Source organism: Colossoma macropomum, unplaced genomic scaffold (genome assembly GCF_904425465.1).
Source record: "Colossoma macropomum unplaced genomic scaffold, Colossoma_macropomum, whole genome shotgun sequence".
Classification (NCBI taxonomy): domain Eukaryota; kingdom Metazoa; phylum Chordata; class Actinopteri; order Characiformes; family Serrasalmidae; genus Colossoma; species Colossoma macropomum.
In genome coordinates this window covers 31,964,837-31,980,989 of record NW_023494788.1, presented here as the reverse complement: position 1 = coordinate 31,980,989, position 16,153 = coordinate 31,964,837, and the positions used below count along the sequence as shown (strand labels likewise).

The 16,153-nt window shown below is 40.7% G+C and overlaps 1 protein-coding gene across 1 annotated transcript in view; it reads right to left on the bottom strand.

The window, feature by feature from the left end:
• The window catches only part of LOC118807251 (ephrin-B1-like), a 50,372-nt gene that overhangs the window by 6,998 nt on the left and 27,221 nt on the right, over nt 1–16,153 (bottom strand). The window contains exon 3 of the mRNA XM_036569208.1: nt 1,842–1,934. Coding sequence (XP_036425101.1) covers nt 1,842–1,934 — 93 coding nt within the window. The remainder of the gene's footprint in view (nt 1–1,841; nt 1,935–16,153) is intronic.

The following is a 16,153-nucleotide window of genomic DNA, read 5'->3' as shown; positions in this document are numbered from 1 at the left end:
ACAGAGAGATAATTGTTATCCCAGCTTGATGAACCCTTAGCGAGCTATCAGATCTCTGCTCCCCCTCCTCGTTCCTTGCTCCTCTTATCTTTGTGTCCCTAGTGGGTCTGGTTGGTTGTGTGTGTATGTGGAGGGGTGAGGGTCAGGAGAGGCTACTCTGCTCTTTCCATTGTGGTTTGATTCCTCTGGGCTATCCTAGCACAGCTCAGGCCAAAAAGAAGAGGCTCCGAGAGCATGGCAAGCCGCTAGTAGCTAGCAGCTCCGCTTCCTGCAGCCCACGCCAAAAACGGGCCCTGGGCCTGCTGGGTATTACGGGGAGTGTCTGCTTTTCCCATATTCCATCTGGCCCCGGCCCGAAAGACGGAAACACACATTTGATTCTTTTTTCCCCTCTCTCTCTTTTCTTTCTTTCCATCTCATCTCTTTCTCTCCCCTAAATATTCATAGCCTGGCTGCCGCTTGGGTTTTGAGCGAGTGCAGAGAGCGACTTTGCCACTCATCGTCCTTTCAGCTATCCATAATACATGGATAGGGTACAGTCAGATGCATGCAAGCGTGTCATGGCATGGGTCCTGCTGGGTGGAAAAAGGTGAGCGAATGTCCGCAAGTTTGGGCAGCCACTGTGGCCTTGTTCTGCATGCCCCGGACCATTTAGATACATGCCTTGGCAAGCAGCGCCCACAGACTGAGCACAAGCAAGAACATTGACTCTTTATGGGGGTAATGCAAGGGCTCACACAACAGAACAAAAAAGTTTCTAAAGAGCCAAGAACAGGCCTAGGTTTCTAGCTTTAAGGAGCTGTGGCCATGGCCAGCATGGCAGCGAGCAATAAGGAAGCTGTGGTCACACTGGTTCCCCTCTTGCTATAATTACCTAGGAATAGAGAGAAAAGTTGCATCTGAAACTGGGGTTTTGAATTATTCATGATCATATCTGCACATTAGGACCTATACGTTGTCAAGAACACCGTATGATTAAAGAGCTTAATTGTAAACAAGTAGTAAAGTTTCATTGAGAGGTTATAAATAGTCATTTTATGCCTTAAAGCCGACATTTTTGCGGGAGTGAAGTCACAAGACTGCTTTACATATGTGGGGACAGGGGGCCGTCTTATAGTTCGACTGTAAATTCCTGCGCCTGGGGCGACAGAGTTTATAGACAGGAGCTTGTTAAACCCTTTTCTTACACTGAGGTCAGGCTACTCATCTAAAAAACTTTCATTATCACTCATCCATTTCGAGGGCCCCGACTGGCTCCCATTCAGCCATGCCGTCTCTGGTGCATATTTCTGTTTTGTAGATTTCCACGCCAGCTCCCAAACACGCAATTAAGAAATGCTGGTATGCAGATGTTCTTTGTCCTTGCCTGCTGTGTCATTTCAGCTCCAGACCTCCTGAACTACACAAACCTTTTGTAAACTGTGTGTTGTCAAATTTCATGAAATAGAAGATTTTGATTCGAACCAGAACTCTCTAGTATGGCTGTTAAGAGCCATATATTTGTGTTGTGACAAAGTAAAGTTATAATCTTTCTTAATTTGCCACTGAAACACTAATAACATTAACAGTCAATGGCCCAGAAGTACTATATTTAAATTTGATATTATCCAAACAACACTTTTAATAATAAATATTCCTCAAAGCAGGAAGCTGACAGGTTTGCTAAAATGTGGAAGAATATGTTTCCACAGGAACAGTATAACAAATTAAAACCTGAAATTAAACTTTTTTGTCACCACACCATCTGAATCAATTGTCTGCTCTGTCTATGGCTTACATACTGAAAGTGAATCTTAATAGCATTATTACACATCTGCCACGTAGTGTCGGGGTTAACTTACCTTGTCCAACCTTCATGATGACCTTCATGGAGCGGCTCTTGCAGACGCCTCCTTCTCGATTCTCCAAGCCTTCCAGTGAGCCATTGGATGTGGCTGTAACAGGGAAAGCAAGACAAAGGGAACACCCTGAATATAATTTTGAAAGCCTGGCATAACTACTAGGGCCTGACTGATATACTGGTTGGCCGACAGTGAGGTCCCACAAATTTAGCGTGATTTATCATCTCTAAACCACAATTCATTCAAACCAAAAATAATAAAACCATGTAAAACGCATCTAATAGTTAACTGACATAAACAAAACTGCAACAGAATAGAAAGAATTTTGAGATGCTCTGGCCCCTGTGTTACTATATTTATTTAATACTATACAAGTTAAGAACATTCATAACTGACAACTCCCAATGTACAGCAGACAATCATATCAGTAAGTAAAGCACTGTTTAGCATAAACAATTGGGTTCTGTTTATTTTTTCATAAAAATTATATTAGCCAGTATTACGGCTTATTGGAATTTTAGGCCCCTTAAAATTGGTATCAGCTGCAAAACATCAACAGCAGTCAGGCCATGATAACTATGCGTGGATTACGCGTGAGGCAGCCTTTTAAACCTTTGTCAGCTTTTCCACAGCTGTTAATGCAGAACCCACTATGGAGTGCTGTCCTAGGTGGGATATACCAGCCTGTTTGCGTGCTGGGGGCAGAACTATATCTCTCATTAGTGTCACTGTTTGAAAAAAAAAAGGATGTAAAATAATACCGGGCAATGTTTATCTCTGTGAATATTTTGTGCCAGGAAGAATTATAGCAAGGAGCTGGGGGCCTGAGAGCTCGGCTTTCCCTTTCTGCATGGCTTGTAATTAGGGGGCTGGTGGCTGCCTAGGGCCAGAGCCTTTTACTTCAGGGGCTTGTCCTCCACGTTAACATTAGCTAAAAAGAAGGGGGAAGAGGGGCGGAGATGGACCCTGTTTATATGGCATCACGTCTCACTTCACAGGGATGAAGTCACCAGCACTGGTGGGTATGCACCATCGCAGGTTTATTCAGTGCCAAAGAAATAACCTGCAGAGAAAGTGCATTACTGAGGCCTCAGCATGGCAAAAGCTGGGGCACATGGGGTTCCTTTCACTTTGATGTATGACGCAGTTTGTGCTTTTCACACCGGCTCCTTGGCTATTCTGAACTTCAACCTCTGCCATCCCCCCAGCTCTTTTCATCTTCCTTCCCCAGCTCTTCCCCGCCCCCCCCCCTCTCATTCACTGTCGGCTAAGGCCTTGTCGACTTCATTTACTCATCAAGCTTCAAAATGACATAAGTAACCATTTGGAGCAGCAGTCATCTAATTAGATCTCAGCCTGAGACTGAAAGCCTCTGTGCAACTGCCGAACAATAGTGGCCAGTGAGAAAACGAAGCACTGTTCAGACAGGTAGCTCCCTCCCTAGCCTCAGGGCTGGAGCTATCACACACACTTGTTAACCTCATGGTGCGTTCTTTCCACTTCACTCATTTTTTTTCCCTTGCCAGCCACCTTGGAGGTTTTAACTTTCAAGACCAAGGTTACACAAAAAGGGTGCTTTGAAGATCAAGCTAAATGTCCTTGGCTAATCTGTCCTTTATACTGTCATGCTCAGAGTTTTTGTTTCCTACCAGGGATGTTAACTCTTTGCCCCTTAATGCTGTCACATCTAAATATTCTTCAGCTGCAACTCAGGCTTAGCATGTGCCATCACTGCCAATGCAAAGCCAGCATGCTCTAATGAAAATTCAACTTTTTTTGAGGCGCGAAACTAAATGGACAATGTCTTCCATTTAGCATAACTTGGCAATCATTGAGAGCTAATTGCATCCTAAGAAAATGCTCCACAGCAAATTAGTCTTCCACAAAAATAAAAAGTAATAAGCTTACTTAACAATGTACTTCACTTTGGCTTTTGTTTGTAGACAATAAAACCTAAAAGGTTCTTCTGACTCCAGTATACCATGGGAAAGGCTTGCAGTTGGTTTGCTGGACAGAGCCTAAGTTCAGATCTAAAACAAAAACAAAATAATTAATATACTGACTGTGGAATTTAATCTGCCCTCATGCCTCTTCCCAGCTGTTACTTAAAACTCAACACCAACATTACAAGAAATAAGGGGCCTCAAGTGCGAGCTGTGATTTTACAGTAGTCGGTCATACAAGTTTGATAGTCCCTCTTGGTGCACCATGTCAAGTTCCAAATGTTTTCCTTTAAATTCTCTTTGAGGCACTTCACTGGTCTGTAACATACATTTGTAACCAGACCACTTCCCCCCCCTCCGCTATGCTTCTAATGCACGTCCATCATTTTTGGACACCGTGGCGGGGATTCACGTGTGGTGTTTTGGAAACAGGAAGCCAGGGATTTAGAATTTCCTCTATTTACAATAGGGACAAGAGCTCATGGGACCGGCCGAGATGGAAGGAGGAAGCTTTGGGCGCTACCTGCACTGACTCAGGTCTTCTCACAAAGACCGGGATTCAATCTGGCAGCAGAGTTCAAGTTTTTTTAAGTGTGGGTGGCAGTACATGGGTTTACTTTTCAATTCCAAATTGGAACTCAGATCCTTTGAAATGTTCTTCAGCTCTGTGGTAGAAAAATGAGATGGCTCTGTCTCCAATCTGTTACATCAAGTCAACCGTCAGATGTTGACAAAGGCTTTTGTGCTGTCAGGAGCGCCCAACAAGTGTTGAGTGTTATTAAGGAATGAGGTTAATGCTTGGGATGTACAATGGCAGTAGCAACAGTGGGGATCAGGTGCCAAAATGGGAGAGGGTGGATATGACTTGAGAAATATGTCAACTAGGACAAAAGGCCTTAAAGAGCTGGAGGTGGTAGTCTGAAACCTAGGCTCACCCACACATAGCTCATGGATTATTAATGTCCCGTTCGGCACTGGAGACGCATAATAAACAGCAAATGATTCATGGTGAAGACAGTGAATTTATTCTGAGGGGTCACCTGAGTGACCTAATTTTCCCAGACAACAGGGTAAATATAGAAACGAGGCTGGCTCGCTGGTAGGGCCCTTTCTTCAATATCTCCCATTCATTCCCAGTGGGGGCTTTCCATTCTCCCCTCCAACCAAGTCATTTGAATCAGGTAATGAAACAAAATGTAGGGGTTGAATAATTTGAAAGACGGGAGCCCAATTTGTTTGATGACATAATGTGGTGCCAGAGAAAATGGAGAAAGGGCATTATATACATATACTTAAAAGGCTGGTTTAGTAAGGCCTCATAATTCAACATTCAGCACTGGTATTACATTATGTAAATGTGGCATATGAGAAAACTGACTGGTGTTGCTTATTAGCAAATATCTAGTAACAGATCAGTAATGGAATCTTAGTAAATGAATTTGATACCTGGTCAGTCCTAGAGACATATGCATGTAATATGCTGCCCATTTTGTACCTCTACTTTTCACACTATATCCTTTTTAAGGTATTAGACATTCTTCAAACATCTTTTTCTTCAATAATCTATTTGTACACACAAAAAGACGTTGTTTCCTGTGTACTCACATACATATAAAATACCAGCAGTACATCTGAGCTGCTGCAGTTTGACATTGCTGGACAGAGGGAAAGAGCACATTCCATTTGCACAAAATTAATTCCCCTTGACTACACACAAGCCCCGAATGCTTTCTAAAACTCATAAAGGCTCTCCTCAGTTGGCAAATGTTGTCTTGTGGATGAGAATCCTCAAGAGGTAAGAAACAAGCATTGAAAAAACACCACTGGAAAATGAAGTCTCTGCATCAGGACAAGTATTTAGAAACAAGTGAGCAGTATTTTTCTGGCCATGTAGTTCTTATGGCTTAAGCAGCATAGCCCTGAATATAGAGGAAACTTCCTCTGACCAAACTGAATCGATAAATATAAAGATAATTCATGTCAATGTACTATGCTTATTAAATCACATCTGCAAAAAAAAAATCAGTACTGGAATTTTTTAAAACATGTAATTATTGTACCAACATGTCTGCAAATGTCAAAACAAAAAAAGTAGCTAATAAGTTCCTAGATGGCAGAAAAAATTCTCCCTAGGCCTGCTAGATTTAATGCAAGACGCTCTATTGCTGAGTTACTACAGGCTACCAGCACAGTTACAGCAAAGATGTTAGGTTGAGGAGGAGTCGTGGGTGGCGGCTTCTGAGCGTGAGTGAGGCCCTTCATTAGAGGCAGAGAGACTCTGAGAAGCCATGCAGAAGAGACGCCCAGTCACTCAACGGCCTCATTGTGAGCCACGAGTGATGAGAAGTTGGGAGGACAGCTTTTAACCCCCATGAGAGTCTCTCTTAGACTCTTCAGCTAAACTCCCTCTGGCTGACTCATTTTGAGCTATGTGCTCTATTTGGATGCAGATTGCAGTGTTTTTTTATCACTAATCTCTCCTCTTTCAGAGCAAAATCTTGGCATTGAAAATTGTTTGAATCTTCTTAAAATGTTCCGTTCATTTCTAGACCTTTTAGAGCTTAGCTGTGATGCAAGGGAAGGTAAACAAGGCACTCCGGCATGCAACCAAATCTGGGCAAAATGAAGGATGTGGAATAACATGCAGACCTTGGGGAGCGCAACTATTCATCTGTCTCAAACCATATCAGATTTTCTTTTTGCCCTCATCCTACAAAAGGGGGGGGACTTACTTGCACTTCTCAGATCTCATGACCTTCAACACAGTACTAGAAAATTTCATCATACACGTCTCCCCTTAACATGAACACGGTCCCAGTAAAAAAACGAATTAAAAAAATATTTCATTCCATTGCACTGAAGTGAATACCCAATGACAATGGGGTGAGCTCTCCCCTTGAGCATATTTTTCATTTCACACTCAGTAATTATTCCACATCACAATGAAATGAAAGAAATAAACTGATGTTCCGCCCAAGCCAGCGGACCGAATAAGTCTTTGGTCATGCAATTTTCTCAACAGGGGGAATAGTTCATAAAAACATCACCAAAGTTTAAAGAGGCAGCTTTAACCTTTCAATTAATCTATTCCTTCACCCTGATTTAGCAGGCCACGGAACTGAAAGCAAGCCTGGCACCAGATGTTTTGTGGAAAAAAAGAAGCCACTTCACCTCTTTTTGGTCAACATTGCTCAAAAACAACCAGTGTGAAACAAAACAATAAAAGGTGGACAACGTTGCCAGTGGAGGGCTATCCCCTTAAAGACGGATGACAGGGTCCCAGGCGGGCCAAGTGAGTGTTGCTTTTGGAGACATCTGTGTTATCTTGGCTACTGTGGTGCGCTTAATATTTGGACTTCAATTGGGGCTTAATTGGCTTTGATAGCAAACACATGGGGGAGTGGTGGAGAGACTGGTTTCCTGGCAGGAGGCTCAAGTGAACTTATGGACTTCCCTAATTTCTGCAGATAAATCAGCGCGAGCCTCACACACACTGGCACTAACCACACAGAGATCCTCCTGCCTGCTGTTATGTAAGGGAATCCAATGAATCAGTGGGTTTTCACGTGATCCACTTTTAACCACAGGGAGCTGTTCATCAGTCGTGACTGATACATCATTGAGAGACAATGATTTTATGAATGTGATTTCACCAGTGCAGTGATGTTTTAATGCCCTTTCTAACATTTCTGTGAAGGGGAACAAGCATGCCAATGATAACAAGGGAAGTGCATTAGAGGAGAAATTAGACATCGCTCTACAGGATTTCATTACCATTCCAAAGTTTGGAATCACTTGTTGTATTAATAATTTTTGTTCTTTTATATACAATAATAACATACATAGGGTACATTTAAATCTTTACACTAGAGACCAAAAGGAGTCATTCTCACAAAACCACCTTAAAACATGTCCATAGGTACATTAGTGTCATAAGCATCATGCAAATAAAAAACATTCATATAATTTACTAGGTCAATTGGAACTCTGTGTGTCACAGCAAAGAGTTCACAATGTCCACAGATGTTTCTCGTTACATTTATTTATGATTATTTCACTTATTTTATTAGAAAAATGACTTTGTATTACTTCTAACTGCTGAATCTCTTTACATTTTTCTCTCTATACTTTTTTTCTCTGTGGTGAATCTCTTCTATTTTTTTTCTTGTAATGAAAATCTTTTGTGACACAAGTAAAGAGAAGAACCTCAGTGGCTGTCAATGTGTTGGGGTAATGAAATAAAAAAAGCAAAACAAATCTTACTTTGTTGCCGTAATGAGAATTTAGTCATGTTACTAAAAATGAATTCAAAATAAATAAAATCATTCAGGTATATGTTTAATTATGCAACCAGGCATCATTGTTTGTATATCCAAAAAGGAGAAAAGATTAAGTTTTAGTTTCTTTAGTTTGGGTAACAGTATTTGTCATGTTTGTGAGAACAACTCAAATATGAGGTATTCTGGGTGTTAAAATTATAACTTCATTCTCTATGTTGCAGCTTTTCAGTAATTTTAGAATCATCCACAGCTCTGCCGATCATTCTGGATACATCTAACATTTCTTTATTTATTTACAGCTTCTCAGCTTCCTACTAATTATTCGAAAGCTACACAATTGCACAGGACTAGCATAACAAATTAGCTGTATACACTTATCTGAAACCAAATGACTTTAATACTGTTGAAACATTGATTCCAACTTTTAAACAAAGTGTATCAAAGTTTAGCCATCTTTCCATCTGAAATTGTGTAGTCTGGCTATCATTTAGCAATGTGAACAGAGAATTCAATGTGTCCAATATCTCTGTACAAGCCTGTTTTTTTAACTGTGTTAACTAGGAGAGGGAATCTCTAGGCACCTCACGATTCGATTCGATTACGATTCAGAGGGCTGCGATGCGATTATAAAACGATTATCGATGCATCTCGATGCATCTTCTTCTTCTATATAGCATTTATGTTTTCTCATTGTGTGAGCTCAAGTTTCGAGTTCAAGTTTATTTGTCATTTGCACAACGTCAGGACATTTATGCATTGAAATGCTTGTGGTGAGGCTCAGCTAATCACTCTACAGAAAGTAAATAAGTAAAAATAAAAATACAAGAAAAACCAACTGAAATATATTAAATAAATATAGAGACAAAAAAAAATATAGAGACAATATACATTTTAAAGTGACTAAGTGACTCTGTGCTGTTATTTAAAGTGACTTGGAACTTTTAAAGCAAAGTATTTGTAATGATCCATAATGAATTTACTTCCAACATTTTTTTAATAAAACAAATGGAAGTGATGTGGCAAGTGAACTAGAAGGCTCTCATTCAGTGCTCTTGTTAGGAGCACGAGACGCTGCTGCCACTCATCTGCGATGCGCAGTTACGGTGAAATAAGATCCAGTGGTGATGGATGTCCACGCAGCGCGTTACAGCTATTCTACCCGTTTTCTTTAGTGATTTTATAACTTCGGTTTTGGTCTCGTTGTAGAGACGGGGGGATCGCTGTGTCAGTAAATCTAACCTGATCTAACCTGGCTTTAATGCAGAGGGAGCCGGTCGGATTTCTCACTCATCCATGTGTGTTTTTGTTGTGTGCCGTCACAGACTGTCCGGGCGCCGCACTTACCCACTTCCAAGTTCTGCCTTTTGCGTTCCGTCAACATTATATTATAAATTAAATATTTAGAAAATCGATTTTTGACATTTGTGAATCAATTCAGAATCGTTCACGTCCGCATCGCGATGCATCTAAGAATCAATTTTTTCCCGCACCCCTAGTGTTAACAGAGTCACTACACAGTCCTGTTAACACAGCATGAAGTATGGTAGCCTGCAGGCGCAAGTTGTTATTTTTTTTTTTGCTTTTGACCCTTTTCTTCCATTTGGTCATGGCTTGTTAACGGTGCAGTATCTCACAGACCCACTAATCAGTGAAAGAGTACACAATGTGCATCTTTTTTACTGACTCTAGTGTACCTCAAAATAAGTATCTCACTCTTGATATTATATTTAATACCTAAACAAACACAAATGTTACATTCAACACCAGTGAGAATGCGGTTAGCATCCAGTACCCCAACAAAGCTGTAACTGTCCTCAAATACTTCCATTTCGAAACTGCAAAGCTCCTGGATTAGCAATGCATGTTTTAAGGTTAGGCGCATTTAAAATAACTGCTTAGCAAAGCAATTTCACGACATTATATTCCATTTTGTAAGCCTTCGACCTGGATTTAGCAGCACTGTTTCCTTATCACTTCCCCACAACATGAGTTCCAAGCATGAGATAATATTAGCATTTCTTTCCATCTGAAATTGTGTAGTCTTAAATATTCATACAGAATATTTTTATATTCCTTTGACTAGGAGAGCCTTACACTTACAAAATGGAGATTATTTGGCAAAGGCTTAGTCCAAATCAAATTACTGAAGAATGTCAAAATGACAGCATGGAGAAAAAAAACGGAATTGGTTGAAAAATACTAGTCATGGTGGGTTTGACTATTAATTACTCACATCCAAAATGTGTGCATGGCATGCAAAACAATACAACAACGGCACATTACTTGGACGTTGTTCACATTAGTTGACTCCATATCAACCCAGATCAATGACATAACGCTAACTTGCGCCCTGCAAAGTGCTCTGTCTCGACAACCCATCCTAGTCCTCAGGGAAGACATTTTGGGCACTAAATCAATGCTTACAAATGGAGATGGGCAATTAGTTTCTGTGTTTTCCTTCATACTAAAAGGGCAAAAGGATCTACAGAGTCACAAAGAATTTAAAAGTCATCATCATGCTAAACTGATACCAAACTGATCCCAGATGCCAAACAGAAGACAAATCATGGCAACAAGAAACGTGTCTAACAGAGTTTGGACACAATTATTTATTTGTATTTTATCACCTATGGCACCATTCTCATGGGACAGGTTTTCAGAACATTTGTCCATGAGGTAATGTAGCCAGAGGACATTTGCAATGGTTATGAGTGAGTTGCATGGGATAAGAGATCTTTGTATACATACATGGGAGTGTCTACTCAATTTACGCCTTCTCAACACACTGAAAATAGTTCCAAGCGTAATAGCTTCCACTGCTCTCGTTTATTGGAAATTATCCTAATCATCTTCCTAGTTCGCTGGCTTTAGTGAGTGCAATGTGTCATTAGCATGGTAATTAGCCAGTGAGTTTACAACCGGCCATCTAAATCACAACATGAAACACAAAAGGTTCCTGGTTTTTGGCTTGAACATTCAGTTCTTAAACAAACAAAAAGCTTATAGAACTTATGAAACTGGGCCACCTGCCACACAGTATAAATTTTAACTACATAAAGTTTTTTTAGTTTACCTAACATTGTGAACTAAAACATGGGAAAAAGCGCCATCTTTTTTCCAGTATGTATATTATATTTTAAAATAACGTGTATTTTAATTTAAGTGCATCTTAGTCAAGGTTTATTAGCAACTCTTCTGTCACCATAAACCATAACTTTTGTACTTCCTAATATTTTTTATTTTGTTTAAATGGTTATCTTACATGCAGCTCTTTATTTTTGTTTAATGCAACATAAGCCTCAGCCTAAGCCTATTTTACATAGCTTATGTTAGGTAAACAGCCAAAGTGTCTGGTGGGTGAAGCAAATCTACCTGTCAGATGTAAAGTTTTAACTGCAAAAAATGGAAAAAAGAACAAAGATTTGTGGACCGGATTAAAGCATAATTTGTAAATATGTGATGGGTCATATGAAGCTAGACAGCTGGAGTTAGAGACCCTTTGTACAGAACCTGTTATTATGTGGAGGTTCCTTGAACTTACTTGAATTTTTTGCCACCTTTATTTTTAAGAGTGCACAGGGTATTATATTACAAGTTTTCATATTCGGTGCTGTACACTTGAGGTATGCCAATACTTATTGGCTTAATTCAAACTGTAAATGTTTCATCAAGCTCAGAAAACCCTTATGGGATATGATGTAATATTTACCAACAAGAATGAGCTGAACAAGATTGTTATAACCTGGGGTTATTTCTAACAGTGCAATATATAATAGGCAATTATGTAAATGTGCAGTCAGCAAAAAGTTACTGATATGATGCATTCTAAAATTAGAGAGATATATACATTACATTATATTACTGAACCTCCCCATGAAAAAGTCATCCTCTCCAAACTAGTTATTGCATTGATTTGGATTGCATAACTCCATAGGTACACCTACATGTACAGTATACGTTGACTTTTAAAACATAAACTTAAGAATACCTCAACTAGTTTGCACTATAGTCCATGTAGTTCCTGAATGCCTTGGGATGTATTAAGCCTAGAATTTGAAGAAATGAACTCATGTAAACCATTTGATTGTATTTTTCCTTGTTTTTAGAATATCCAAAGTTTTTTTTCACCTCATCATCTCATGAACGTGTAGTTAATGTACTATGACCTAAGTGGAAAAAACAGTGTGCACTGCAGTTAAAGAAAGAAGTGCTGGACAAACAAACCAAGACCTGCATAGTTAACTTAAAAGTTATTTATCTGCCAGTGCTGCTGCAATTTAAATTCTGTTGATTTTCCTGATGCCTTATCCCCAGTGTGTAAGAACTGTCAGACATGGCACAAGGAATGTTTTAAAGCAAAGACAAAATCTGAGAACTGAAAATTATCATACATTTGTTGTTGAATGAAGGCCTGGGGAGCTTTTTCACTCAGGTTTATTAATGCTAAACGATGTCTGATGGGATGACTGATTCACAAAGCACTCCGTTTAAGCCTCCTGAAGAGGCACTCACGGCAAGGTGTAGAACAGTCAATTACTATGCTGCCGGTCTTTTGCACGTAATAAAGACAAAGAGGACCTTAACATTCAGCAAGAACTTTGCAAACAAAGTCGCTTAGTACCTCTCGCCAGCAGGGCTTTTTCCCTTTTTTTCTGAAACACGCTTAAACACTTTAAGAACTTAGCCCCACAGACCATAAACAGTGACCGAACAGAAGTCTGACTGTTAAGTGTGAAATACCCAGATGTGTTTTAACCCCTGTAATTATATGGCTTTCAGTTTCACATTATATGTTATGCATGTTTAAAACATTTGCAATGCAAATGGCCTTATGGATCCATAAGTTTGGGAGGCAGAGGAAAAAAAAATATAGGTACAGTGCTTGTGAGAGGAAAATGTAGATGAAAATTCAGCTGGAATATGCAGCGGAGAGCCTTAGGCACAGACTTAAATTCTTAAATTCAGATACTCAAATTCATATGTGTATTAATGCGAGTAGCTGTGCTGGATACGTTTTCTATGTGTGTGGTATGTCTATCCCATTCTGTGTATGTTTGTGCTGGGGACTGCGATTTCCTCCACTGTGAATCTTGAGCGCATCTGCAGTGACCTTTACAAAAGCAGCCTTCCAGTCTGATGACTGCAGCCATCCATGAGTCAACAATAAAAAAATTGTGCCACAAAATGTGAACATTAACCTTCAAATAAAACTGCGCTAGTCTGGGGATTCCCACTAAGCTCAAGCTGATTCGCAAAAAAAATAAATTACACAAGTGTAATTACTCCTTCCTTCTTTGACTAGTGCATACCAGATTGTCATGCTTTTCGCATATTGTGTGGAAAGTTCCAGCCTGGGGGTGGGCAATATGATGGTATGTTATCATTATTGTGATAAATGACACTACAACACGCTTTTCTGAGTATGTGATGGGCATCGTCAGTACTTCGAGAACAGTGAATACTAGAAGTGCACATATTAAAACAAGTTTAGACCACTTATAAAGTCTGTAAACCTAAATTTTATTTATTTTTACTAACTCTTTGAATGTGATTGTCATCTAGTTCCTCCCTAAACTGTTTATTTTTGAAAACACTCCATTTAAAAAAACACCGTATTCATGATTTTTCATGCCATTTTTTGTGGCACTACTGTTTTGCTGATGCATTTTGTCTATTTAAACTTTTTTCACGACACATATCATGTACAGTATCATGATGACAGATTTTACATTTTTATTTTTGCCACATTGCCCATCCGTACACTGGCCATACATGTGAACCACTGATCTATTTAGTGCAGTGGCCTGTTTTTTTCAATCTCGCACTTTGATTAGGGCAGTCACATTTCATTAAATCCACACCCTGTCAGGCCGAGCAGCCCACGAGTTCCAGAGGACTCGAGGAGACCATCTGTCCTCCACGGAGACTCATTGTGCACAGTGAGGGGGAGAGAGAGAGAGAGAGAGAGCGAGAGAGAGAGAGAGCGAGAGAGAGAGAGAGAGAGAGAGAGAGAGAGAGGGCTTATTACCCCCACCTGTCTATAGCAAGCCAGCTCGAGCATGTCAAAGTCCCCTGCAGGAGCTCACTGCGGCCCTGTGAACACACTGTGTAGATGAACTGGTCACTGCTGAGCCCTCACAATATGCGCACACACACACACGCAGAGGTACCACGGCAGCACACTCATGTCTGCCTGTCCTCAATCGGCCGCAGAGTGCAAAAATTGCATGCAAGTTCTGTGCATTGCAATATCATCTAAAGGAATTTGGGGGCTGAGCTCTGCCAACTGGCAAGAAATTCCAGTCTGGCTGAAATTAATCGAAAGGTTTAACTGAATGTCAACCAAATTTGACGTGTGACCGGTGTCTAGTGCCTGAATGGGCGCATGCAGCTGTACCAGAGAGGGTCAAAATTCCTGATAGACGTGAGGTGGGTCCACTATTGAGAAGCGAGTTTGAAAAATGGCTGGGGAAATTGCTTAGTGGAGGCGGGAGTGGGGGGTGGGCAAGGCAGTGTAAATCCGACAGAGGGGTTGCTGATGAATGAATGTGGGGTGGATGGAGATGACCATCATTTCTGGCTGCTCTCACAGGCCACTTTCTCTCCACTGGGCTCTCTCTGACCCAAGCTAGATGATTATTTTCTCTTTCAACATGAGCAAGAGACAGTGAACAACGGCGAAAGTGAGAGAGAAAGAGGTGGCAACAGAGAGAGAAAAAGCAAGTGAGTAAGAGTGGGAATCGCACAAACACAAGCTATGCAGCAGCAGAAAAAAGAAACATGAAAGAGAGAGAGAGGGAGGGAAACATAATTCTCCCTCTGCTTGTCGCTCACCCAAACCCCAGGCAGGGATCATATATGGACCTCAAAATGGATGTTGCTGATTACATCCTTGCAAACATTAAGCTTTCCCTGCAATCAGTTACAGAAGGAATAGATCTGAGGCCAGGCCCTGATGACGCTCAAAAAGAAGGTGCTGGGATTCAAACTTGTAATCGTCAAACAAAAAGAGGACTTTTTTTTTAGGACTCCCTCCTCCTTCGCCATGGTAAATATGATCCTAATATATATATATTTTAAGTTCTCTTTTTGGTCAGGTTTGCCCATTTATTCTGCAAATCCGTAACAGCTCTGCAAGCCATAGCCAAACTGCATCAACCGTATGAGTGTATGGGTAAGCAATCAGAACCATGTGGTGTGTGTGATGCAAATCTCCTGGCTGCATGGAGAGGTTATGATATACAGATGGAAGGAGCTGAGATCACAGTCAAATGTCAGGGTATTAAAATAGACACATGAAGCCTTGAGAAAGTTATTCCAAACAATACCAGCCGAAGCTACTAGCCCTACGCTTTCAGTTCAATGGGACAAAGCAGAGGGGGCAAAAAATAATGTACTGTGAAAACTAAAACGTGGCTCGAAAGAGTGTTCTCTGAGCCAGACAAGTATGTGCGAGAAAATCATGGCTGTAACATATAAAGGAGTAGCCACCTATAGCCTTTAGCGCTCAGCACCTCCATTCACACTGACTCGGGTGTGTCAACAGACTTTCGGCTGCACTTCAGCAATTTCAAGAAAAGTTGACTCATCTTGCCAAGGCTTAACATTATATTGGCTGTTCGACTGAAATGCCCACAGAAGTGCTTCGTTTTGCCAAGCCTGTGTGTACGAGTCTGTGGAAATTTTTACTGTTTTGTCAAATGGCTCAAAGACAACACCTACTTTCCTGTTGATTGAATCTTCAGTGTAATAAGGTATGCAAGTCTGAGGATGTAGAGAGAGTGTGTGTGAGAGAGAGAGAGAGAGAGAGAGAGAGAGTGTGTGTGTGTGTGTGTGTGTGAGAGAGAGAGAGAGAGAGAGAGAGAGAGAGAGAGAGAGAGACAGAGGGCAGGAGAGTGAGTCGGAAGGGGAAAAGTCCGTCTTCTTCCAGTAAATGTGCTCATTCGTCTGGCATTGAAATTGAGAACACATTTAGCTCAATATTACTGAAAAAAAGTGACAAGTCCAGACAAATCCAAGGTGTCATGACCCTCCTCAGATCTTTCCTCATATACTGTGCTCTAGCAGAGCATGTGTGCTGGTATAAACC